Raw genomic sequence first — 18,518 nt, forward strand, 5'->3', positions numbered from 1 at the left:
AGCATGATCAATGAGTATATCCATGGTTTTATTTAAAAAAAAATAAAAGAACCTTTAAAGAAGGTTCTGCCATATACACAAATGTTCCTTTTGCCTAAATGTTTACAATTACTAAAATGCTCAGGATGTAGCCCTTTCTGTGCTGTATAATATTTCATACATACACTGAACAGGTTCATTTTCCCTGTGCACTGGATCATTTCCAACTGTGTACTCTTATAAGAAGAATACGATGAGTTTATGGTCCCAGATGTTTGTCTGCCTCGTGGCTATCTTTTAGGTTCATATTCTTAGCAACATAATCTCTGAATTCAGTAACTGTCATAGAAACAGTTCCAATAAGACACTCAAGGCATCATCAGAGGCCTGAGAAATCAGAGCGAGAGCACAACAGGGAGGGCACTTGTTGAGTAATTGTTGTAATATTGTTTTTGCCTGTCATCCCACCTGGATCTTCCAGGTGGGGGTGGTTAAGGAAATAAATAAATAGCTTGTTGGGGAGGCATAGGGAGCTCTTTTGCCAGAACTGATGGCTTGTTCGGTTTGTTTTTTGGAGCTGGCTGCAACTGACAAAAGACTTTCTTTGCTGAACCTTTGGTCCCCTAATCTTTTGTATTCGTTGATTATTCACGTCGGATATTATTATTAAAGTCTCCCCCAAAAGGGTGGACGGAAGAATGGGATTCAATTTATCATTCTGGGAGTCATTCTTAGACTTGGAGACCATCAACAAGGGGTTTGACCTCCCCCCACAGGCACTTGCCTTGCACAAGGCTAACCTGGGTCCAATCTCCGGCATCCCATGATGTGCCCTGAGCCCCACCAGGAGTGATTTCCCAAGTGCAGAGCCAGGAATAAGCAGCTCAAAACAACCAAATAAATAACAACAATGACAACACAAAGTTGACAAGCCCAAGGGTCCCATGTGGCAGAAAGCTGAGTGTGAGAATCTCACCATGAGCCCTCCAAGACTGTATTCGGTGACGCTTGGGACCATCACCAGAGCATCACCCCATGGGGCTGGGAAGGGAAATGGGGTAGTTGATGGCAGAATTCCCGAAGGTTTTCTCCTCTCTACCCCACCCCGCAAATATCCCCCCAAAAGTCACATGGCCCTGAGTTCACACAAGTCCCAGGAGAGCTCCTGATGTGGCCCTGCTCTCTGACCTTGCACAGTTCTTATCCCCCAGCCACCCCTAGGATTGCTCCTTACCTGTCTCTGAAACACCAGTGTGGGGCCTGGTCTGTATTCCCAGGATTCTATGTCCCTGTCCCTAGGTTGTCAAATCATGTGGAGGTGTCCCTGCTCACAGAGTGTTACCCCACTCTAGCATAGGCTCTACTCCCCCATTTATTGGAGTTGCATGATGTGAGGTGATGGGGTGGTGCTTGGACCCTGAGGGGGCGCTTGCTTCTAGTCCTCACGTCAGATGAGTGAGGTGTCCAGACTGCTAGTGGAGCCCAGAGCTCCAAAACGAGGATCTGGTGAGATGCAGGTCTAAAGCAAATGTTGACACAGAAAATAATCCACACAATGAAAAGGTACAAGAACGGGTTCAGGAAATCCAGCACTCAAACCAGGGATCCCACCACACAAGCTTTCTGCTCCTAAGAAGAAAAGCAGCTTAGTGGAGGAACCCCAAAGAAAGAGCATCTGCCTTCCTCAGACTCCTACTTTTATTGACAAGATCCAGACCACAACCTAGGTTGGGGGAGGAATACCAAGTAGGAAATAATCCAACATCGCATCACCAGATTACATTCTAAGGTGAAGTATTAATATTGATTAGGGTAGGACCAGTAATTTAACACAGACCTGCAGAGTCCCTGCAGACCCTTCTCTGCTGCGGGCCCAGGGGGCGGCCAGGTGCCCAGTTGGTCCATCCCAGCAAAAACTGGCACAGCCCCAGCTCTTGGGTCAGTGAGACCCAGCAGTTCACTCAGCTTCCCTCTTTTCTTTGGGGAGTTCCAAAGGGGTGCTCAGGAGGTCCATTGGTGAACCTGGGACAACCCTGCACACGGGCACTGCTAGTGTCTAAGAAGGTGGGTGGAACCAGCCATGCCAGAAATCCCAGGGGTTACCTGAGTTGCTAAGGCCACACTTGGGCATAACAGGGGCACCATGAGGGGCTGAAGTTGAACCCAGGCCCTGATCTCTGTCCCTCTCCTTACCCCTGACCCCTACGTCCTTAACCTCTGTCCTTTCTCTTGACTTCTGACCCTTATGGCCCTGACCTCTGACCTCTCTTCCATCCCCATCCCACCACATTTCCTGTCCATGCTCTGGCCCACCTTGCAGGTCACTGTGTAACTAGAAGCTCTGACCACATCCCTAGTGCACAACTGGCCACCACAGGCCTCTGTGTTTGCTCCAAGCTGGCTGCCCTGCATGGAAATGGGTGTGAGGACATGTAGGACCTCTGCTTTCTCTCCCACTACAGGTCTAGCACCTACCGCTCCAAGGGCTTTGACGTCACGGTCAAGTACACACAGGGCAGCTGGACTGGCGCTGTTGGGGAAGATGTTGTCAGCATCCCCAGGGGCCTCAACAACTCCTTCTTGGTCAACGTGGCCACCATATTTGAATCAGACAACTTCTTCCTGCCTGGAATCAAGTGGAACGGGATCCTTGGTCTGGCTTATGCCAGCCTGGCCAAGGTAAGATGAGCCATGGGTCAAGGGACAGACACAGTGATATTGGGGTGTCTCAGACCTCAGGAAGAGGTTTGGCAACAGGTCCTGCCAGTCCCAGGGGTGGTCAGTGAGAATCTCACTGTGATGAGTCCAACCTGTGCAAATGCACCTGCCATTGTGTTTCTGTGCCTTCCACACTCATAATTGCCTAAAATGGCTTTCTGGATATTTCTACAAGGTCTGGTCCTCAACGATGCTCATCTGAGATGTGTTTCGATGCATGGATAGGTGAGGAGAATGTGAAACCCTTTGAGTATAGTCTGCTGAAAGGGAGAAATAGGGAAGGAATGAAAAGGAAAACTCCAGTTTATGAAACTCAGATATCTGCATGAAAATGGAATTTAAAGGGGCAACTCAGAAGCCCCAATGGGGAAGGGACCCCCTTGGCTGCCTGTCACTCTCCAGCTCCCCCAGATGACACCTGCTACCTGAGAGACCAGCAGCTTGAAGACCCTCCTCAGCGACCACCAACCACTCAGATGCCCTGCAGGTCTGGTTGAGACTGTAGAAGTTCTCAGCATCTGTTCTCCAGACAGAAAGAGGCAGAAAGGAATGTGGCACATTTGCACTTGCCCAAGACAGCAAGCCTCCATGAAGGGAGGGTCCTGGATTCCACCTCGGCTGAGTCCTTCCACTCCAGGCACAGACAAGAGACTCCAGCTGAACCCCAAGTCCAGTCCGGAGACCCCAAGTGGAGGAGCTACACGGCATGCAGATTGTGGAGATATCTGTATGATAAAACCAAGGGTGAGCGATTTCACCTGAAACGGAAGAAAATCTGAGACCATGAACTCCGCTGTAGAGACACTGTTCTCTCCTTCCCCACCAACCCCTCAAAATCTAGTTCCCTCCATTCCCCTTCCCAGCCCTCCTCCCACCATGGCCAGCCCTATGGGCAGTGCTCTACCTGTTGAACCATTGTCCACAGAACCAGCTTGTCGCATGTTCAGCTTCTGAAAAAAAACAATCAGGTGTCATAAAACGAGGTCATCATGGCATCTACACTAGTTTATTCTCCCTGTCTCCACAGCTAAGCTTATTGTTCTCCTTTTCATGCAGCCCTCGAGTTCCCTGGAAACCTTCTTCGACTCACTGGTGACCCAGGCAGGGGTCCCCGACATCTTTTCCATGCAGATGTGCGGTGCGGGTCTGCCCGTGACGGGAACCGGTACCAACGGAGGTAGTCTTGTGGGTATCTTTTAGTCTTCTGGGCCACATGTGGATGGGCCAGTCCCTTCTAGGGTCTTGGGACCCCAAGGGGAGGATAGACGAGAAAATGAGGTCAGGGCAGCCTGGATAGGACCTCCCAGAGTTGGTGAGTGTCTTCTGTCCTCCATCACTTTCCCCGCCTCTCTTAGAGCTTCTCAGAGATCTCTGGAAGAGGGTTGGGAGTTGACACTATTGAGAGGGATGGTCTCAGCTCCCTATGGGCCCTCACCTAGCAGCAGGAATGATTCCCCCATCACCCACAGCCCTCTTTTATTCTGCTTCTTCCAGGGCAGGGCAGCTGTGAGGGTTTGGGGCAAAACTCAACTGGTCTTGAAAACCAAGCTGAAGTAGGGAACTGAAAGCTCTTTGTTCTGCTTTCCTTGAAGATCTGGGTCAAGGACGGTTGTGGACAGGACTAAGCCATTGTCCTTCCATGCAATCTGCTATTTTGTTGCATGTGGAGACAAGTTCTCAGTAGTGTAAAGCTGCCTTTAAATGGTATGTTCCCTGTTTACCTAAGAAGCCCACAGAAGGGATCAGAGTGATAGTACAGCGGGTAGGTAGATTGTTGCCTTGCACACTACCACCCTGGGTGCTATCCTGGAATCCTATGTGGTCCCAGCCCACCAGGAGTGATTCCTGAGCACAGAGGCAGGAATAACCCCTGAGTACAAACAGGTATGGGGAAAGAGGGAGAGAGAGAGAGAGAGAGAGAGAGAGAGAGAGAGAGAGAGAGAGAGAGAGAGAGAGAGAGAGAGAGAGACCCACAGGATCTTCTTGATTAGAAGGGAACATAATATTGTTTAATCTTTGGAGACCCTGGTTCCATTCCTTTTTCTAGTACATCTCAGTAAGAGGCGAGAAAGGGGGGCAGAACAGTTTCATTTTAGGACTGTGCCTTGCTGTGCCTGTTGAGATGTCCATATATTTATTTCTTCCCTGATCCCTGCAAATACCTTTCTTTCCAGGTCCTGGGTGGAATTGAGCCAAGTTTGTACAAAGGAGACATCTGGTATACCCCGATTAAGGAGGAGTGGTATTACCAGATAGAAATCCTAAAGCTGGAAATCGGAGGCCAGAGTTTGAGCTTGGACTGCAGAGAGGTAATGTAGTGCTGCTCTGTGTGTGTGTGTGTGTGTGTGTGTGTGTGTGTGTGTGTGTGAGAGAGAGAGAGAGAGAGAGAGAGAGAGAGAGAGAGAGAGACCAGAGGAGTGTCACCTCTGTGAGCTAAGTGTGATGATCCCAGCAAATCTTTAACCTGAGGAGCAGATTTGAGGTTCATTATGTCAATCTGGCACTTGGGGATATGACCATGAACCTCCCTTCCCCCACACATCCCAAATTCTGTTACTCCTTGGTCAACCACAAGGTTTCCTGGAGGGATTCAGCCTAAAGTGGGGCGCAGGCATCTCTGCATTGATCTTGGCCTCATGAGACTGGATCCTATTTAAGTGGATGAAGTCAGCGGGCTCTTAACCGCCCAAGAGGACTAAAAATAAGCAAAAGCCAGGCCTGTCCCAGTCATCACTGCACATCCATTCACACTCGCGTCCCTGGGAACACAGTCCCGCTGGCCTCACAGTGTGCCAAGCTCCACAGAGCTGCAGGGAGCCACGCACAATCAGCCACCCAGCTCCCCCTTGTCACTTCCCCTCTCATGACATCGTTCCAGAGGGCTAAGGAGTCTTTCTTTCCTTCCAGAGGGGTTCACGAACACCACCTGCATCCTACTGTTCCACTACCATGTGCTGATCTCCCAGCACAGCCCCAGGCCCAACACACACACACACACACACACACACACACACACACACACACACACACACACGCTTCTGGGAAATTGCTAAGCCAGGGATGTGACGTCATTTCCCCGGGTGTGGGTTTCATGACACCCCCTTAGCCAGACTGGCCATGGCTCTGTGAGCCCAGAGAGCCCAGTGGTGGGTATGATGGATACAGTGTGTGTGGGGGGTGTGAGTGAATGTGTGGGCTGAGTGTGTGTCTGGTGTGGATGGAAAATGGTGCTGTCACATGTATACATATATGGTGTGTAACATATCTGAACTCTGACTCTATTGTGTCTATGTACAGATCTGCCTGCATATCACATACACTTTGTAATAAATGTCTGTGTGGTGTGTGTGTGCGGGGTGTATTGTGAGATGTATTTGGTATATTGTGTACTGTGTCATTGAAGTGTGGAAATGTGCTGTATAGTATGAATGTGGTAAGAGAATTGGGGCACACGTGTGTGGTATGTGTTTAACATGTATGTATACTGTGTGGTGCATTTATAGCATCTTGTGCATGTATATACATGCGTGTGGTGTATATTCAGTGTATTGCTGTAAGTGAGGTTTGTGTGGTGCACGTTTGGGTTGTGTGCATGTGATGTGTGCATAGGTGGGGGATGTGTGGCTTATGTGTGCGGTATCAATTGTGGTGCGGTGTAGGGCATGTGTACTATGTCATACATGTGCCTGATGTGTGTGGTATCATGTCTGGTGTGCGTTTTGTTGGATGCATAGGCTCTGTGTGCATACATGCATGTGAAGAGTTGGTGGTATGATGTGTGTTGAATGATGTGTGTTTGTTTGGTACATGTGTAAATGTATGTGTGACACATGTTGCATGTGTATGGTAGAATATGTGGCTACGATGTGTGTTTACTATCTGCCGTGTGTCATGCATATGTGCTTGACATGTGTGGCATAGTATGTTGTGACATATTGTGTTGTGATGTGCTGTAAAGGTGTGGTACATAGTATAAACATGCGGTTTAAATTTATGTGTGTGATTTATCTATGTGGCATGCATATGGTAGAATAGTTGGTATGTGATGTGTGAGGAATATGTGTGTTATAAGTGTGTACTATAAGTAGCCATATAAGTTCTGTGTTCTCTATGTGTATCCAGTGTGTATGGGACACCCCCTCCCCCGCATGTGAGGCTCTGGCCCACTGCCCTGACCTCCTGTCCCCTTTCTCTTCATGGAGAACAAAGGCTCCAGGCAATGTCAACCTCCTCCTCAGGCATCCACACTACGCCCATGTCTCATGTCAGGACTGCAGGCTGCAGGAGGTTTTGGGGCTCCCTCCCTGTCCCTCTCCCTCGGAGACCCCACCCCCTCTCACTTCTTACCTCACCTCTCCAGTACAACGCAGACAAGGCCATCGTGGACAGCGGGACCACACTTCTACGCCTGCCCCATAAAGTATTCACTGCCGTGGTGGAGGCCGTGGCCCGCACATCCCTGGTGAGTGGGGTGCGGGCAGAAAACTGGGGCGGCCATAAGTAGGGGCACAGTGACGCAGCCTCGGCTACTGGGGAAAACACCTAATGACCAGACATCAGCCAGAGGTACTGGGCTTTGCAGCAGCTCCAGCACTACTGGGGCGATGCTTTTCTAGAAGGCCTCTTTTTAAAGTTTGTTTGTCTGTTTATGTTAGTTAAATAAATTCTTTAATTGAATCCCCTGAGATTACAAATATTTCCATGTTTGTTTCAATTATACAATGTCCAACATCCTTTACCAGGGCACATTTTCCACCCAGTTTTTCTCTCCCTCTTCTCACTGCCTGTATCTGGGGCAGACAGTTTTCTTCTCTCTCTCTTTATCTATCTATCTATCTATCTATCTATCTATCTATCTATCTATCTATCTCCTTTCTTTTCTCCTTCCCCCTCTTAGAAACTGGTTTGCAATACTGTTATCGAAGAGGTATCATGCCTATCACTTTCTTTTCTTTCAGCACCCAGTCTTCTTTCTTTCTTTCTTTCTTTCTATTTATTTATTTATTTTAGTTCTGGGGCCATACCTGGCAGCTCTCAGGTGTTACTTTCAGCTGTGTGCTCAGAAATTACCCTGGCAGACTCCAGGTATACCATGAGATGCTGGGAATTCAACCTGGGTCCGTCTCTGGCAAGGCAAATGCCCTTTCCACTCTTCTGTCCCTCTGGCCACTCATCACAATTCTTGTCCAGAGGGATCACTTCCCACTCACCTTGACATCATGGTCCCTTCTGTGCCCTAACTGCATCCCCACAATTGTAGTATCTGTTCTTAATCCATATAAAGATCATTGTCTATGGGGCCAGAGCAATAGCACAGAAGGAAGGGTGTTAGTCTTGCATGCAGTCAATCCAAATTCAATCCCTGGCTCCCTATAGAGCCCACCAAATCCCACCAGGAATGATTTTTGAGCTCAGGGCCAGGTGTAACCCTGAATACCTCTGGGTGTGGCCAAAAACAAACAACAAAAAAAAGTGGTGTTTAAAAATCACTCGTTCTGTGGCCAAGCTACAGGGCAGCTGTGCTTGACTGATGTACAGAGAAGACATGGTTGGTGCCTGGAAAGCAAACACACATAGCCAGAAACGCTTCGATTCTTGTTGCCTCTTACGCAAGCAGAGCTAGGATTTTCGTTCTGTAAATAGCAAGTGATTTGCTTTGTCCCAGAACAAAGGACCACGTCACTGTTATTTCAGAGCCGCGTGTGAAGTCAAGTAAGGGCTGGGGCATAAGTCAAGCTTCTAGGGTTGGGGGTACCCCCAGCCATATTCACAGGGGACACTCCTCCCAGGGTCTACAACCATGCCATAACCCTCCCACGGGGAGTACCAGGATAGCATCTGAGTCGTTGTGAGTTCGTAGGGTCCGGGGGTGAGGCCTAGCATGACAGACCCTCAGCAAAGACCACAGACCCACAGTTGCTTGGACATGAGCTTGGCCAGTTTGTTCAGCTCCTTTGGAAGCCGTGACACAGGGTCTTCTAGTCCGTTCCCCCCACCCCAAAACAACACTCACTATTTCCTACAGAGTGTGTGTCTCTGTGCTGACAAACTCGGTGGCCCTGCCTGTCCCCTGGGTGACTGGGTTCCAGAGGGCAGAGGCAGATTCTGTGGCCTGATGTAGGTCCAGAGGAAGGTGATTCTCAGGGGCACCAAGCTAATGTCAGGGGGTGAGGGCTGGGGAGGGTGTGGAAGAGGATAACCAGAGGGGATAACAGAGCAGCAGCAAGAGGGAGAGGGGCCTCAGCAGGAAGCAGAGCTGAGTCCCCACTGGGTCACAGCAGCCGAAGAGCTGAGGCAGGGATACCCCATTGACAGAGCCATCTGCCCATTCCTAAATTCAAGCAGAAATTCAAGGTCTCTTCCTCCAAAACATTCGCGGCTGAGAGTGAAGCTGGAAACATTCGTGGAACACCCTGGCCCCCATGTCTGGGCCTGTCCTCTAGGGAGCTGAGCCAGGAAGCCTGGGCTGGCCACTCACACCCCTTCCTTCACTGTGACAAGGGTTTTTGGGGCTGACAGAAAGCCACGAGGTGGAAGGGGATGATGCCAAGAGACTCCTCTAAAATTAGCCCCTGACTTCAGTGCATGTGGGGAGGGAGGGGATCAAGCCCTGGAAAGAGGTGTCCCTCATTTCCTGAGCTGTGATCAAGCTTATGTCATTCTCATCTGAGAGGCAGCTACGCAGGCTGTGTCTGTTAGCTCAGCTCTACTGGTGTCCTGATGGTGCCCTGAGCACCATCAGGTGTCAGTCCTAAGCACAGAGCCATGAGTCAGCCCTGAGCACAGAAACAATAGTCAGCCCTGCGCATAGAGACAGTAGTTAGCCCTAAGCAGAGAGCCAGGAATCAGCCCTGAGCACTGCAGGTGTGGCCCAAAATAAACAACAAAGTGTCAAAAAAGGACAGAGAGACAGAGACAGAGAGAAGAAAAATATCCGCCTCAGAGGCAGGCAGTGAGGAGAGAGGGAGGGAAACTGGGAACATTGGCAAGAAAGGAGCCCTGGTGAAGGGTGTTGGACATTGTAGAACTGAAACTCAATCGTGAAGAATTTTGGAACCAAGGTGCTTAAATAAAGTAATTATAAAAATAAAGAAGGCTGTTTGCCCTGTGACCTCTCCCACAGATCTCAGAGTTCTCTGATGGCTTCTGGACGGGGTCCCAACTGGCCTGCTGGACCAATTCGGAGACCCCCTGGTCCTACTTCCCCAAGATCTCCATCTACCTGCGGGCCGAGAACGCCAGCACCTCCTTCCGCATCACCATTTTGCCACAGGTAGCGCCTAATGGGGGCATCGCCCTCCACATCCCTGCGGCTCTGGGGGTGGGGGGGGTCTGTCACCTGCAAGTTGATTGTCTGGGTGCACTCGAAGGACCCCTCTCCCTTTCTACTGGCTACTGACTACTCATGAGGATCTACAACAGCTCCTATGGTCAGGGTCAAAGAGAGGGGGGCATCAGGGGACCCAGAAGGAAAGAGCAGCCTAGGTGTCAGGGGAACCAAGGCCCTGAGGAACTCCTGGCTTCTAATAGTAGCAAGACTTCGGGGAGCAGTGGAGACTTGAGGGTGATTTCTTTGGTTTGGGGAGCCATACCTGGTGATGCTCAGGTGTTACTCCTGGCTATGCAATCATGAATCACTCCTAGCAGGCTCAGGGGATTCTATGGGATGTTTGGGTCAAACTTGGGTCAGCCGTGTGCAACGCAAATGCCCTACCCATTGTGCTATAGCTCCTGCCTCCCTTTTGTTTTTGTTTTTGTTTTCCTCATGGGGCTGGGCCACTTCTGGTGGTGCTTGGGGGGGACCACCTGTGATTCCAGGCATCGATCCACATCTGGTCAATCTCCTTCCCATCTCTCCTCTCTTCTCTATCTTCCTTGTAAAAATCTTGTTAGGGGGTCCAAAGAGATAGCACAGTAGGGAGGCCATTTGCCTTGCACACGGCCAACCCAGGTTTGATCCCCAACACTCAACATCTCATAGGGTTCCCCAGAGCCTGCCAGGAGTGATTCCTGAGTAGAGAGCCAGAAGTAAACCCCCCCCCCCAGCACAGCCTGGTGTGGCACAAAAACAAAAACAAAATACTTTGCCAGAATATCTTGGCCCACCCCCACTCCCTCCATACTGGAGAGGGATGGGCTCCATAGTGAACCCCACCATGTAATGCTGCAAGTCGCAGACTGGCAACTTCGAGAGCCTCCCTGCCTGAGGACTCCTTTTCTCTTTACATGCTCTGCTCTGTTCTCAGCGTCCATGCACAGACCTACCCTCGCCCTGCAGGGGGTGACTTGCTCCTTCCTGCATCTCTGCTCCCACACATGCTGCTGCCTGTTGTGCCCACTGTCCCCTTGGTGGCTCCAGCATCTCTCATTCCTGGGGGGATCACTGGGCTCTGGCCCCTCCTGTCTGGGTGATGGCAATCTGGGTGATGGTAGGGGATTAGCCCAACCCAACCACCTTACTCTCACTCCCCTCATGGCGTCCACAGCTCTACATCCAGCCCGTGACGGTGGCCAGCCTGAACTATGAGTGCTACCGCTTTGGCATCTCACCATCCGCCAATGCCCTGGTCATCGGGGCCACCGTGATGGAAGGTTTCTACGTGGTCTTCGACCGAGCGCGCAAGAGGCTGGGCTTTGCTGCGAGCCCCTGTGCAGGTAACGTGCGGGTTCTGCTCAGGGATGCTGGGTCCTTCCTTGCCAGGGCCTTGTAACACCCATGGGTGTGTCATGAGAGCTGCTGAGTGTGGGTGTTGTTGGCATCCAGGGATTGGCACAGGCAAACATTCAATGACTGTTAGCCATGAGAGCACCAGAGAGAGAGGCCAGGGAAAGGCACTTGCATTGCTTGAGCCTCCCTGGGTTCTACCCTTAATACCACACAGCTGCTCAGGGGAGCTGCTCCAGAACACAGTGCCAAGGGAATCCCTTGAGGGCCAGAGCAATGGCACAGTGAGGAAGGTGTTTGCCTTGCACGCAGCCGACCAGGGTTCAACTCCCAGCATCCCAGCGGATCTTCTGAGCCTGGCAGGAGTGATTCCTGAGCAAAGAGCCAAAAGTAACCTCTAAGCACTGTTGGATGTGGCCCCAAAACTAAATAAAAAGAGTAGGCTTGAGTAGACCCCCAAAATACAAATAAACCAAAGTGTGTGTGTGTGTGTGTGTGTGTGTGTGTGTGTGTGTGTGTGTGTGTGTGTGTAAAAATTATCTAATGTCAGGGGCCTGAATGATAGTGCAATGGTAGCAGGACAGACCTGGGTTCAATTTTTGGCATCCCATAGGGTTTCCCAAGCCAGGAGCAATTTCTGAATGCAGAGCCCGGAGTAACCCCTGAGCATCACAATCTGTGGCCCAAAATCCCCCACCCAAAAAAAACCCAAAAATTATCTAATGTCATTATGGTTCACTCTGGTCTCAAGCTTAACCCAGCATCAGTTCCTAATCTCTGAGCTTTGGAGGTAAATCACAGACCTGTTTGGGTCTCCTGGTTTTTTTTTTTTTTCAGCACAGCTAAAGTCAAATGTGTAAATAACCTTCCCAAGTAAGTGGTGGGCATCATGCTCCCAGATAAAGCCCCCTGCAAATCAAAGCTGTTGCCCAGTTGTGCCTTCTGAGCTCTCTGCTTGGGGCATGCATGAAGATTCTCCTGGTGGACTTTCTCCAGTGGCTAATGGGTCCTCAGTCCTCTCTGCACCCAAGGGCCTTCAGAGACCCCAGGGGAGGGGAGCCTGGTGGACAGCAATGCCCTTCAGAGGTTGATTTGCTTGGGTGCGACAGAGTTTGCTCAGGCAGAGGCTCCTCGGGCACTTGGATTCAAGGTAGTGATGGTGACCTTTGGGCTCATCATGCAAACCTGCAAGGAAGAGGCAAACCAGAAAGGGGTGTAAGAGACAGAGAGAGGAGAGAGAGAAAAAATAGAGAGGAGGGAGAAAGGATAGAGGAGAGTGTGGGAGAGAGAGGAGAATGACACAGAAATAGGAGGGAAAGGTAAAGGAGAGAGAGAACGAAAGAGAGGAGACTGTTATGGCTTTATTTGTTATATTTTTGGTTTTGTTTATTCCAAAGAGAAGAAAAGGAGAGGAAAACAATGGAGAGAGAAGAGAGAGAAAGAGGAGAAAGGGAGGGGAGAGAGAGAAAAAGGGGAAAGGAGAGAGAAAGAGTGAGGACAGAGAGAAAGCACGTTGGGAAATTGGCCAGGAGAATAGCAGCTTTTCGGGGCCAAAGCAAGAGCACAACCGTAGGGTGTTTGCTGTGCATGTGGCTGACCCCGGACAGACCTGTGTTTGATCTCTGACCTCCCATATGATCCCTTGAGCCTGCCAGGAGCAATTTCTGAGTGCATTGTCAGGAGTAACTCCTGAGCGCAGCCGAGCAGGACCCCCAAAATAAACAAAAACAAAAACAAATAAGAGAATCACAGCTTCTGTGTGGATTCTAAAGCTGAGAACTGACAAGATTCTTCTGTCGGGAGAGAATAAATCTGTGGAGTAGAGCTTGGGCACTCAATTGCTTTGCATGCAGCCACTCAGGCGTGAACCCAGACACCCCATATAGTTCCCTTAGCATGGAGCCAGGATAACCCTGAGCACTGCTGTGTGTATCCTCAAACAAATAATAAAACCTCAGAGTTGTGCTGGCATCATGCCTGCTAAAGGCACAAGAGTGATGCAGGTACAAGGTCAAGAAAAAAACATAGCGGAGAGAAGAGGGCCCCTGGTGACAAAAGAGAATTTAAAGAATCGGCCCTGAGCATCCCCGCAACCCCTCTGTGTTCCTCAAAGAGCTGCAGGGGTAAGAGCCCAAGACTGAGAGGATGACAAAGCCACGTGGTCCTGCTGATCCAAGCAGGAAAGGAGCTTCTTTTGGTTCTGAGTGGTGGGAGATTGAGGTGCATGGCAGTGGGTGGACCCCGTTTCTTCTTGGTCTGTCTCCCAGGAAGTGCCATTGCATCGGGACTGATAAACTCTGCCTCAGTGCCAGTACCATGGGTCAGGAGTCAGGCTGCACCTGAGCTCCATGTGGTCTGCAGGGGGGTAGGTTGTGACCCCTCACATGATTGGGCAACACGGTCTTGGGCACTGTGGTCTCGGGCTCTGTGGTCACAAGTGCCATGGTCTCAGATGCTGTGGTTTTTGGTCACTATAATCTTGGACTCTGTGGTCTTGGGCATAGTGGTCTTGAGTCCCGTGGCCTTGGACTCCGTGGTCTCGGGTTGTGTGGTCACAGGCACCATGGTCTCAGATGCTGTGGTTTTAGTTGCTATGATCTTTGGCTCTGTCGTCTGGAGCCCCATGATCTTGGGGTCTTGAACTTTGTGGTCTCAAGCTCCATGATCTCGGCCTCTATGTTCTCAGATTCTGATTTTAGTTAGGCTGGGTTTGTTCCTTGCTGAGAACCCCCTAACCCAGACCCCTGGATACTACCTTGCTTGGGTTCTAATGATCCACATAAGGGCCTTAAACAGACACCAGCCATTACTCCAGGCCTTAAGAGCTGATTATTCAGCCTGAAGGCCAGACAGAGCCAAATCAGGTTTCCAAAAACAGTCCTCTGGGCCCAGAGTCAGAATCTCGACACCCTCATCCGTAAGTGGTCACCATTGGTTCCCCCATGGAGCCCTGCAGGCATCTCCAGCTTCTGTGGGGAATCCCATATGGAACCCAGGACATGGGCATATAACCATGGGCTCTCACACCTGAGCATACCCATTGCTGCCAATGGAACCCAGCCTGACCCGTCTCTGACTGGAAGACCTCTCCCCTCGCCCTGGGTCCTGGTGATTCTCTTCCCCTCAGGGCGCACTGATCTGGGATGAAAAAGGCTCTTCTGAGTCAAAGAGGAGCCCACTGCCCATTTCTCTGTCTACCTTAGTTTCTTAGACTGTGTTTTCTCTGGAACCCAGATGACCCATCTCTCTCCTCACTGCACCCACTGCTGATTTGTCCCAGAGAACTGGGAATAAAAGGGATTTCCCCCTCACAATTCCTGTCCTTTTGCCACCGAAGCCCAGGCTACTCTGGCTACAGTGGTTACTGTCTTGCTCCCAGATGGGCAGCTGGCCCCCCTCCACATCTCTGGGCAGAATGCCTGGTCTCCTGCATGCCAAGAAGATTCTGTGCTCGCTCATTTAAACTTCTTTTGCTTGCAGTGTTTCCAGCTGGGTGGAAGGTATGAGGACTGACCTGGTTGTTCCCCCAGCGGTGGGAATACGGGAATATCCAGCAATATAAGGCTCTGCAGCAAACTACTCAGCTAGTCAAGTAATGACTTCCCTGGGGCGACAATTAGGACCTGGGCCCAGTGCCTGGATAAATTGGAGACTCCTTTGCCCCTTTTTGTCCCCTTTTTCTTCTTTAAAGTGTTTCCTCTTCAACATGTTTTAAATAACAAAGGATGTGTTGTAAGTCATTGAGCCCTGGAACATGGTGCTTTGAAATAGGGCTCAGGACACCACCGAACCATGAGGTTGAACAAATACGGTATTTCCTCCCATTTTCTCCTCACAGGAGTAGAAAAGAAATCTTGTCAATGCCCCTCCCGCCTTCCCAGGGGGGTCCTTGATCCAAAGACTGATGCTGTTTATCTGACATCTCTTGTCGCACATGCCAGAGCCTGTGGGGGTCAGTACCTCACACAAGGACACACACACACATGCTCAGACACAGATTCACATGTACATACATGCTAGCTCACACAGATGCACACACTCACACAAGTACACACATACACTCACATACATGCTTGTTGCACACATTATTACACAACCTACACTCACACTTATGCACACTCACATGCATTCATACTCATACACATGCTCACACAAACGCTCGCATGCATACTCGCATGTGCAAATATGCTCATGTATGTAGACACGCGCACCCATATATCTATGCTCACATTTATGTACATAGCCAGCTGTATTGCTGAGACAGCACAGGGGTCACATACATGCAGCTTCCATCACACTCAGGAGAGCCCAGAGTCCGAGGCAGGAGGAGGGAGCCACGGTCTCCTCTGTGCTGGGTCCACTCTCGCACTCCCTTTCTGCCAGATAAAGTCCTGCAGGGTTTTCTTTCGTCCGTGGCTCTCAAAGGCCAGTTTCAATGCCTTCATCTCCTGTTGGATCTCAGCTGAGCAATGATTCTGGGCCAGCGGTTCCCCTCTAGGTTTTGAAAACAGTGACTCATGTTCTCCTGCCCATCTTGACTGTGCTGAAAAGCCCCAGGTCTGTTCCAGTTCTGTCTGTCTTCTTTCTGGGCACCCTCCAGACAGCAAGCAGAGAGCCGCCTTTTCTTTTCCATTCCAGCTTTGGCCAGGACCTTCTCTATCTCTAGCTACCTCAGGGCTCCTGGTGCTCACTGAATGGACCACTGGGGGTTTTCACTCTGCTGCTGTCTTTTCTGTTCTGCCCTGCCCTCTCTGCCTCTGTAACCTCCAGTGAGATGAGTTCAGAGGCTTTCTAGTTACTTCCCTCCCCACGTCCTTGACCTGCCAGCCACACTGTCTGCTGCCTCTGTCCTTTGGGCTCCAGATACAGCCCCCGTTGGTCCAGTTCTTCCCTTGAACATGCTCAACTCACACATTCACTTTCTTCATCGTTCTCTTGGGATGCTTTGCCAAAGAGTTGACTTTCCCATAGTTCCTTGTCTTCAAAATCCTGTGCTCTGATCTCTGTGACTCTATATTCCTTTTGTTTGTTTTATTTTGGGCCCACACCCAGTGGCACCCAGGGGTTACTCTGTTTCTGCTCTCAGGAATCACTCCTGGCAGACTCAGGGGATTCTATAGATTGCCAGGTATTGATTTGGAGTTAGCCCCATGCAAGGCAAATGTCCTCTCTGTTATTTTGCCAGTCCCTGTGCTTCTATTCTTTTGTAATCAACATTCCCAGGACAAATGCTTTAGCACAGCAGGGAGGGTGTTTGCATTGCACATAGCCTGCCTGGGTTCAATTTAAAACCCATAAGATCTCCCAAGCCTACTAGGAGTAACCCCTGAATGTCACTGGGGTGACACAATGTCACTGTCCAGACACCAAGAAAAATAATCAGCATTCCCTAGCGAGGTCCACATCATGAGCTAAGATGAGTCCTGAGGCCTGAGGAGAGCAGGTACCTGCCACTGGGGAGTGGAGATTCTGTCTGCAAAAAGTGCATTGGGCGATTTCCTTGATGCAAACAAACACTGCAAAGTGTGTTGACACCAACAAGATGGTGGCGACCCATCCAAGCTCCATGTAGGAGATCCCAGACTTACATGTGCATCACTAAGCTGTTTTAGATTTTAGGAGCAGAAGGTTGTGTGCTGGGATTCCTGGATTGTGTTGCATTTCCTGAACCCGTTCTTGCACCTTTTCACTGTGTAGATTATTTCCTGCATCCACATTTGCATCCAGACCCACATCTCTTCAGGTCCTAGTTTTGGAGCTTGGGGCTCCACTTACAACCTCCTTTCCCTACCTTAGTACCCAACAGAGTGTCACACTGGAAGTGGCTACACCAGAGCAGTCCACACTGGAAGGACCAGGCCAAAGGGGTCTTATGGCACCCTCTGGAGGGAGACACTCTTTGGCACCCTGCCCTCCTTTACCTGTCCTAAGACCCCTGCCAGTTCCCAGCCTCCTAGCTGAGAGTTTCCCTATTTCTTTCTGCCTGTTTTTGTCATTGGCCTCTTAATCCTCGTCCACCTTGTTAGCACTGAGCTCAAGCATCGTCCCCCAGCTTGCTCCAAGCCTGAGGAGTCCAACCCTAGGCCCCATCTCTGGGCTCAGACATCTGTTTAAACATCTTTTTAAACTTTTTAAACATCTGTTTAAACTCTTTGAACCTCCTTTGTGCATGTTCCAATGCTAGCAAATGCTCCCTTGGCACGGGCCACACTATGACAAAGCGAAGAGATTCCAGGCCATCCTTCTCACAGGTGCCTTCAGCTGAGCTTCCTCCATCCTTCATGTCTGTCAGATGGTAGGAGTTTCCCCGCTGCAGCTTCTCTGTGTGGTGAGGTTGGGGATGGGGGTGTGGCAGACCTTGAAGAGAAGCGCTGGGAAAATTTCTCAAAATACACACGGGCAGTATCGCCACCTCCTGCTTTTTTGGCCAAGGCTCCATCAGAAGGAGGAGGCAGATGCTCGCCGTATGCTGCCCTGCCTCTCCTCAACTCACCCCTCACAGCAGCAGCACCATTCTTGTCTCTACTCAGACAAGCATGAGGGCGGCCATGATGCTTCTGGACCACCAACCTGGTCTTGCATCATGGGTTCATCTTCTGGGAGCTGGGTACTGGGGATGGGGCACTGACCGCCCCCCCCACCAGAGAAGTGCTGGGTCCCTGTTTTCCTACCAATGGGAGATGAGTAGTGTGAAAACTGATGGCACTCTCTGAATTCCCTGAGCTTCTGAAATACCATCCATCTCTTTTTATAGATTGAGACATTTCACACCCAAGCACTGTCTAGATTTCAGCTTCTTCAACCAGCCTTGTGGTTGTCTTTCCCACTGTGAATTTTCCTCGTTGCGGGTTGGGCGTGGGTCATCTGCTACCCATCCACGTTTAAAAATAGGAGACTTAGCTGGTAACAACTGAATTTCAAGACATGCCTCTCTGAAGGACTTGAGGGGATGAGCCAACATGACAGGGTTTCAAACCCCACCCCCTCACCCCCTGCAAGATGCAGGTGTAAAAATTTAGCATCATTTTCTGGTTTATTTTGGTTTTGTTTGTTTGTTTTTAGCCACATCTGGCCTTGCTCAAGTGTAATTCCTGGCTCTGTGCTCAGAATTCATTCCTGAAAGGCTTGAGTAAAAATATGGGGTACAGGGGATCAA

General features: G+C 50.2%; 1 protein-coding gene across 1 annotated transcript in view; it reads left to right on the forward strand.

The window, feature by feature from the left end:
- Nucleotides 1-18,518, forward strand: part of BACE2 (beta-secretase 2) — a 68,173-nt gene that overhangs the window by 40,529 nt on the left and 9,126 nt on the right. Inside the window, exons 3-8 of the mRNA XM_049785430.1 lie at nt 2,442-2,658; nt 3,754-3,882; nt 4,872-5,006; nt 7,058-7,159; nt 9,821-9,970; nt 11,184-11,352. Of these exons, the coding sequence (XP_049641387.1) occupies nt 2,442-2,658; nt 3,754-3,882; nt 4,872-5,006; nt 7,058-7,159; nt 9,821-9,970; nt 11,184-11,352 (902 nt within the window). The remainder of the gene's footprint in view (nt 1-2,441; nt 2,659-3,753; nt 3,883-4,871; nt 5,007-7,057; nt 7,160-9,820; nt 9,971-11,183; nt 11,353-18,518) is intronic.

This window comes from Suncus etruscus, chromosome 13, assembly GCF_024139225.1.
Source record: "Suncus etruscus isolate mSunEtr1 chromosome 13, mSunEtr1.pri.cur, whole genome shotgun sequence".
Taxonomy (NCBI): Eukaryota; Metazoa; Chordata; class Mammalia; order Eulipotyphla; family Soricidae; genus Suncus; species Suncus etruscus.